The sequence below is a fragment of the Teleopsis dalmanni genome, chromosome 1, assembly GCF_002237135.1.
Source record: "Teleopsis dalmanni isolate 2A chromosome 1, ASM223713v2, whole genome shotgun sequence".
In the NCBI taxonomy this organism is placed as follows: domain Eukaryota; kingdom Metazoa; phylum Arthropoda; class Insecta; order Diptera; family Diopsidae; genus Teleopsis; species Teleopsis dalmanni.
In genome coordinates, this window is record NC_051846.1 from 216,321,580 (window position 1) to 216,330,438 (window position 8,859).

Here is an 8,859-nt window from a genome sequence, read left to right on the forward strand (position 1 = left end):
CAATAATAAAAATAAACACCAAAAAAGAAAAATCTATATAGAGACACCAGCTCTTACCACTTTGTCCTGGTGAAGCATTGGGAAGTGATGACATATCTAGTTGACGAGTTTGTGGTTGATTACAATTTATTTGATTTCGATAGAAATGAAAATATACTCAAACTCCAAATACCATTTCAAATGACGCAGAGGACGAAGTATGCTATGTAGGATTGTCAGAAAACAAATCAACGAAAGAAAGAAAATGAAAACAGGTACTTTATCGCTTTGTACCTTTTATATTAAGAGCTTTTAGTGTGAGATATTATTTGGAAAATATTAGTTACTTCTCTACGACTCTAATATCGCAAAGCCACTAAAAGTTGTAGCTTGTAGAAACTCCTACGCCTTTATTATCAAGCGAAATTCTTCATCATGCAACAAAGCGGATCTTCCCGTTGTTTATATATTTTTGAATGGCGGCAAATTTTGCTTAAAATGCTGTTATAGAAGCTTCAGCCTATTACAAATTTTGATATTTTATAAAAGCATTTTAACTTTATAAAACGTTTATGAATAGAGTTTTATAAATGGTTTATAATACTGTTCTATAACATTTATGAAAACATTGTTGATAAACAATGTGATCAACCTTTTATAACTTTTTATGAATTAGACGGTATATGTTTGGTAATTATTTCTTTGATTGTTTTTCTTGTGAAAATAATATACAAAACAATTATAACACTTTATAAAATTGTTAAATTAAATCATTAGTTCTTAATTCTATGCCTCTGCTATTTATTAATTATTATTATGTTCCAATTGAGATAAAGACAGCATTGTACCGTGTAGCATTTTGTTCCAATATCTTATATTATACACATTGAAATTCATTTAGTCCAACTTGCTTGTATTGTCATATATTGAAAAAAAAACGATCTGGTAACTCACAATATGAATATTACATAAACTGTCAAATAATACGTAAGAAATAAATTTTGATTTTTATATTAATCTAGTAACGAAAATGGCTGGGTTAATTAAAAATCTAGGCTTCAAGTTAGCAACTGGACTTTCACGTCGGAATGGTAAAACCACTATATACTACATATAAACCATATCTCTCATTATGATGTTTTAGGTGCAGTTATTGTTACCAATTTACGTTTATATAGCAACGCAGCTCCAGAACCTAAAAAAGTCGACGATAGGCGTATGTATTAAAATGTACTTAAATGTATTTAATAAATAATTTTAATAGTAATATTTTAACATAATAGCAACTGTAAGAAAACCTAATGAAGCCACACGTACTCATTTGACCGATTTTGGTAAATATGTTGCTGAGTGTTTACCAAAGTATGTACAAAAAGTACAATTAACATCGGGTGATGAACTTGAAGTGTTGATAGCACCTGAAGGTGTAGTGCCAGTACTACAGTTTCTAAAAGATCATCATAATGCACAGTTTAGCAATTTAGTTGACATTGCTGGCATGGATGTACCCTGCAGAAAATACCGTTTCGAGATTATTTATAATATATTATCTTTGCGTTACAATTCACGTATTCGTGTTAAAACTTATACTGATGAATTGACACCATTGGACTCCGTCTGTGATGTATATAAAGCTGCAAATTGGTATGAACGTGAGATATGGGATATGTATGGGGTGTTCTTTGCTAATCATCCCGATTTGCGACGCATACTTACCGATTATGGCTTCGAGGGTCATCCACAACGCCGAGATTTTCCATTATCCGGTTATGTCGAGGTAAGTTATTACTTTTTTAAAAATACAATATATATTATATTATTGAAAATCTAGTTGACTACCATTCAGCTACCTGTAACCCTTTTTCTGATTACAATTGTTTTCCTTAGTTTAGACATTTAATTTAACTTTTTAAATTTTTTTATTACGATCTCGTTTATGGAATTTTGAGCAATGTCACTTTGAGTTTAGATTAGTTCGAGCTGTGTTGTTATTGTTGTTGTAGCCCGCCGGGATCTGAAAAGCAGATAACATGTAAGAATTACAAGACGAATACATAGGTTGAGATGTGAGTAAGGGTAGGAGGAAAAGTGGAAGATATAATTGAAATCAACCCGATCGAGCCGTAAAAACCTATCTACGTCAGTTTCATCTATCAAATGATTTTGCTAAGACTAAATTAACTAAATAAATATTAATCTCCAAGTTAGTTGTTTAGAAGTATTTGTTTTATATTAATTTTATATAAAAAAAATGTAAATAAAAACTTTAATTTTATTTGGTAATTTCGAACTAAAACTATAGTTTATTTATGTTTACCAGTTATTTCGGTTTAGATCATAGACCATATATTCTGCACGTGTTAATATATATATATATATATATATATGTATATAAATATATAGCAGAAAACATAAAAAGAGTTCAAAAGACGTACATAGAAAGGGATGTAATTGGATGAAAGTAGACTGAGACTAAAAATGCTTGATGCAGTACGTTTCTGATTAATATCTTAAACTACTGCTATGAGTGTTATGTTATATATTCACCGAAAAGCAATGTGACCACTTAGAAACTAGCAAATCCATTCTTACCCGTTCCTAATCCTAAATAACACTTCTTCTTTTCACTTATCACGTCCCTAATACATATTTTAACCAGTATATCTAACTTTGTGATTCCCTTTATATTCCTCGCTATGAATAGATCTGCTCAGGGTACAACAATTAGAATTATAACTATTTTCAATTGGTTTCGCTAAGGCCCCGCCAGTTCTAATGTGGTAATATAGCAAGCAGCTCCATGGTGTACCATTGTCTCTTCTAAAGTTGTTTTTGTTAAGGCCTTCAAGAATGTTTAAAGCAGATAACATGAAAGAAATTACAAAGGCATATACATGGGTTGGGATGTGGATAGGTAATGGTGATGGTAATGCGAGAGAGTATTATTTGGCAGTAACATTTGGTTATCGAAATACACAAGAGGCTCCGAAAAGTTACAGTTTGTTCCTGGGACTCTTCTAATAATATGTAAATGATTGGTATTGTTAACTAGTTGTTTAATCATTAACGTTAAAATTGCGAAGCGGTAGTCTCCTATTACTTTTATATTCTTTAACGGAGGGGCTACTTGCAAAATACTTTCCAAAACGTTACAGTTATTTTTCTAAAATGTATATATATAAAAGGATATGAATAAATAATTTTATATTTAATCTATTTTTGAATTAATTTTTATGAAGAGATGTTATTTAATTTTTTTCTTTTTTCAGTTACGCTATGATGATGAGAAGAAACGTGTCGTTTGTGAGCCATTGGAGTTAGCGCAAGAGTTCCGTAAATTTGATTTATCTGCACCATGGGAGCAATTTCCAAATTTCCGTAACGCCAATCCACCAGCGGAAATTGTTGACACAAAGAAAATAGATAAAAAGTAAATGAAATCTTGTGAATTAAAACAGATTTGTTATATTTTGTTCAATTTAAAAACGAATTGTATAATAAACCAAATGAAAGTTATTAAATAAAAGAAATTAATAAACAATATTTGGTTTGACCTTCAATTTGTTTATTTTTCTCTACGTTTTTAGGACGTATGCACAACAATTACATTTATACGAAATTATAGTTTGTTTGATTTAGTTAAAATCTTAAATTCAGATTTAATCATATTTATATTAATAATTTTTAAAGTTTAAACACTTTTGTTCTCAGGTACTTTAAGATAAAAGTAGCTGAATAAAATTTAAAACAATTCACATTAAAATTTAAGGTAGAAATTATTTTAGTTCGATATTTGTTTTTACTATAATTATTATACACACATACACAATTTTATTTTACATGAATATATTTTGTTTCATCATTTATATTAGTGCAAACATACATATACATATATATGTTTTTACAATAGAAATCAAGAAAACATATATATATTTATGTACTTTAGCAGCTTTTATAAATACAGCTTTACACTACAATAACAATAATAAAATTTTTAATTAGTTTTTTTAATTAAAGAATAAATTCTTTTTTTGCTAATTATATGGCATTGATTATTTCTTTTAAATAAAAAAGTTTAAAAAGTATTATTTGCAAGTATTAGCATATTTTAACTTCTTTTTCTAAAATTCTTATTGGATCAATAGTTCAAAGTCTGGCTATGAATTTCTGAAGTGGTTTGAGTATTCGTTGAACAAAGTCTCGATAGATAGGTCCAAATACATTAAAAACATATCCTTTAGGTTAAAATAATTTCAAAATTTTTTTTATATCAATTAGCAAATAAAATAATAAAAATAAATTAATACAAATAATTATTTAAAATTAAAAAAAATTATTTTTAGCAAAATAATATTTAACCAATATTGAAAACAAATGTACGTAACATGTAAAAAAAAGTTATCTATTATTTAAAGATAAAATAATAAAAACAAAATTTGTTTTATTTTTATTATATGAAATAGTTTAATAAGGCATATTTGAAAACATTTTTTTAGAAAACAAAATTATATTATTTAATTATAATTAATAATTTGATATTTCCCATTAAAGACCCCCTGGCTACTTTTTAGAAAATTTAAGGTTCTCCAGTACCAACTACTTTTATATTTTAATTCTCTAATATTTTTATGATGAGTATTAAATTCATACTATCTTCCATATGATATGATTTCGGAATAAAACTATAACCCTATGTACAGGATGTAAATATTGGAATGCAGGCAGAAACTGGTGTAAAAGTATATTAGTATGATAGAACTCATTACACTTCAGTACAAATTTAAATATCAGATAAGTTAAGATGATACTATATATGGGAAGTTATATTTTTGATTTTAGCTCATTGAAAGTAGTATACTCCATGTTAGAATTTATTACAATATTATTTGTTTAATAGTCAGTTTTACGGTTCTTTTAATGGTCAGAACTAATACCAGCCCATAGATTATACTCAATTACATTTGTTGAACACTGATAAATTTCTAGTATTAAAGGTGTTAAAATGTATAAGAGTTTCATATATATAGTTGACAATAAAAAAAGTTCTAGCTCAAATAATTCTACCATTTTTGTTGGAAGTGATGTTATCTAGAATCTAGAATGCCTAACTGACTTGAATTTAAGTTTGTGTTAATGGAATGAATAACTTGAAATAATTGGTTAGTTGCAGTGGTAGCTTAGGAGATATCTTTCTGTAGACAATTATTAGCGATTTTTCGCCAACTTACTATCACATTCCCCGTAAGAAACCTTAGGAGATAAAAAAAGACTAAATCCACCTCATTGTATTTAGGTATTATAACAGATTTTTCGACCTTACTGTTGGTACTTCTCTAAAAAACTGTTTTTTTCTGGAAGATAAAGCTGGGCAGACACAGGAAAATGCTAGCATTGAAAATAATTGACAGCAAAATGGAATCTTAAAGATATCATCGAAAGGATCCAATTTAATAAATCAACAATGGAAACGCACAGTTAACAATGTGCGTTAGATAATTCAATAGAAAAACAGATCATATCAAAGGGCATAATAATACGAGATAGAAGCACAATTTTACAAGGAATTTTAAAATTTATATATTTCTATTTGCTTTTTGTTAACAAATTTCTTAGTTAACTGATAACATAGGTCGTATGGTCACAATTTCATTTCTCTTAGAGAATTGAATTGTAATATACCTATAGAAATTATATCAAGTAAATGTGTCCAAATATATACATAAACCTGTACAATGACCTTTTAAATTTTGTTTAATATTAAAAATATGGTATACTAAACTTGCAAATAAATACTAAATTATAATCAAATAGTTCATTTAAGTACCATATTCCGTGCACATAAAATTTAATAAACTAAATTTTACACAAAAAAGGTTAAAAATTCTTACACTAAAGTTTTTTCAAAACAGAAATAAACACATATATATGTAAAGAGAATCATATATATACGTGTATACGTAATTATATATATTATTAAATAATAACAGATAAGGCATAAAAAATTTTGTTTGAGACATTTAAACTGCTTTAAATAATAATTATAAAAATATTTACATATTAAAAAATATTTAAAGAAAATTACTTTCGAGGTTAGCAAGTTTTCACTTCATCCAACACCACTAAGCATGTACATAGTAGTGAGGAAAAAGTTAGCTTCTAATTAAAAATTTTATTTTCTTTAGCAAATTATTAATTTGTAAGTATTTTTAACAATAATAATATAAAAATCACTTTATATTTACTATAAAATATACAAATTAAAATAAATATATAGTTAGTTCACTTTTAAAAAAATATGTGTTTAAAAGAAAGTGGGTACAATATAGCACAACAATACGTCAATAATTTAGTTATTATTGTTAAATTACAATTATTATAATAAAATAATAAAAATCGTATTTCAGGTGACAGTGCCTATGAATTAATTCCAATCATTGTACAAAAATATAGTTAATTTTGAAAAGTTTACACTATTTAATATATTTTTTTTTGATATTAATAAGTTTTATTCTATTTAACGCTTTAATTCGCTTATAGAATCAATTTTTTTTTTTAATTGTATAAGAAAAGTTTTTTAACTTTCATTTAAATTATTGTTGTGCTAATCATAAACCCATACCTTTATAGCAAAATTAGTTAATAATTAATTTTAAATAATATACACAAATAAATGTTACTTTATCTTTTCAGTATAAAGAACAATTTCCAAGATATAATCAATATATAAATATACTAAATTTTGTACAAATTTGTTAACAGTCGTATTGACTGCTTTTCAATCGTATTCACTTTTTAATTCTAAATAAGCTTTGCTTTCCATGGCAAACTTTAAATATCTGCACTAAATTCGTATTTTTATGTATAAAACGAATATAGGAAACCATTGAGCTCATTACAAAAAAATTACAAACAAAGTTATACATACATACAATGTACATATATTGTATATATGTATATATATATAATATATAAATTACTCACAAGTGTACATAGCATGTACCTGAGCTTACAATAACAATAAATATATGTGGATTAAATTGTTTTATATTTTTAAAATATAAATTTTTTTAAATCCACTACCAAAGTAAAAGTTTTCAATAGTGCTTTGTTAGCACTTTAGAAAACTTACAAAAAAATTTTGGAACCAATTTAGATTGACTCTGTTTTGGTATAATGTCGCGTTACACTGCTACCGCTTCCAGTTGTACTAGAAAAGTTTTTACTATTATCATTACTTGACGTATTTGAGGTTGAAGCTGCTTCATTATTCATTCTTTCATGGTATTCCTGAAAGCATGGCACAATACACAAATTTGTTTGGCATTCGGGACAGTGGTATTTAGTTTTGCGCCGCAAAATTCTACCATGTCCATCGATTGTATTCCAACAAAAATTACAACCCAATGCTGGCCCCGGTCTAATGACAGGACAATGACTAGAACGAGGATTTTCCAAAGTGATGATCTCCCGTGAGGTCTAAAATGAAAAACAATTTTTTTAAAAATTTATACAATTTTAGAAATATACATTAACACTTAAAATAAATAACAAATAAAACACAACCTCTCCTTCTTACCTACCTAAATACATTCCCACACCAACACCCTTTTTCTTGTTTTAGAAGTATCACGGGTACAATAACAATATCAAATATTATAGCATATAAAATAAAATAACGTGTTAGGAGTACGAAGTTTGAGTTGTAAATCTAATACTTAAAAAAGCATCACTTGGATATAGGTAGTCCAAGGCTAAAAATTTCTAATAACTTAAGAAGGTTGTATTTTGCCAAACCTACATTCTTTTAAAATCCCTAAGATAACTTGGAATTTCTTTGTAAAAATTAAATAATAAATATTTCTAATAGCAATTAACTGAAGTCAAATTGGTTCACCAGAATATTAGGAGCAGATGGGGATAGGAAAATCATTCGCTGGACACATTGTTTGTGTATATTAATAAATATTGTTAAAGCAAGGCACAATATTTCTGCCAACTAAGAATTTATTACGTTGCTAAGTCCATTCATATTTCTCAGATCTTATGAAAGTGTTAGTTGGTAATAATAACATAATTTTGGAAAGCCATGGGTGAAAAGTACATATCATCATTATCGTCCATAGCTGTACAGTCCATGTAGGACTTAAGCTTGTTTTAAGACAATTCCTACATTTTTCTCTATTTTTAGCTTCTATCTTCCAGTTGATGACATTCATATGTCTCAGATCTTGTCAAACACTGTCATTTTGGCTGCAGTTCTTTCTTTTGGCATCCGCACAACGTATCCTGCCCACTTTAAGCGTTGCTTTTTTATGTGCTTGATTATTGTGTCACCTTCCATCAGTTGATGGAGTTCATCATTATATCTTATGCGATATTCTCAGTTTTCTTGTACAGGTCCAAATGTAAAAATATACAGGGTTTCTGGTAAATTGCGAAGGCAACGGAATAGAATAAAAAAATATTAAGACAAATATTATACTTAAATTGGTAGTTTCTAACTGATAATATAAAATACTTTTTGACAAATTAAAGTCCTAAATCTAAGCAAAAAGTGATCTTTTTACCCTACATACCCTACATATTCATATGTTTCTCTTTAAAATTATGAAGGATTATTGTAGTGGTGGTCACTGCCACAAAAAATATTTTCTAGTATAATGCCTTCCCTGGCATAAGAGAGGACTAATCCATTATTGTTGTTATAGTAACCCACTGAAATTTGGAAAGAAACACAAAACTTATACAAAAGGATAAGAGATGAAGGTGAGGGAAATTATATACACTAAGGATTGAAATGTGTGGGAATAGTTGTTTTCAAAAATTGTAGGATATATATTCCGGAACCAATTGCTTGTTTGTGTTAACGATTGCATATAC

The 8,859-nt window shown here is 27.4% G+C and overlaps 1 protein-coding gene across 1 annotated transcript; it reads left to right on the forward strand.

The window, feature by feature from the left end:
* The first annotated feature begins 947 nt into the window (after positions 1–947).
* Positions 948–3,513, forward strand: LOC119672054 (NADH dehydrogenase [ubiquinone] iron-sulfur protein 3, mitochondrial-like). Its single transcript, XM_038083008.1, has 4 exons — positions 948–1,070; positions 1,124–1,195; positions 1,263–1,756; positions 3,249–3,513. The coding sequence occupies exons 1-4, from the start codon at positions 1,010–1,012 to the stop codon at positions 3,411–3,413; spliced, it is 792 nt and encodes a 263-aa protein (XP_037938936.1). The 5' UTR covers positions 948–1,009; the 3' UTR covers positions 3,414–3,513.
* Positions 3,514–8,859: the final 5,346 nt, after the last annotated feature.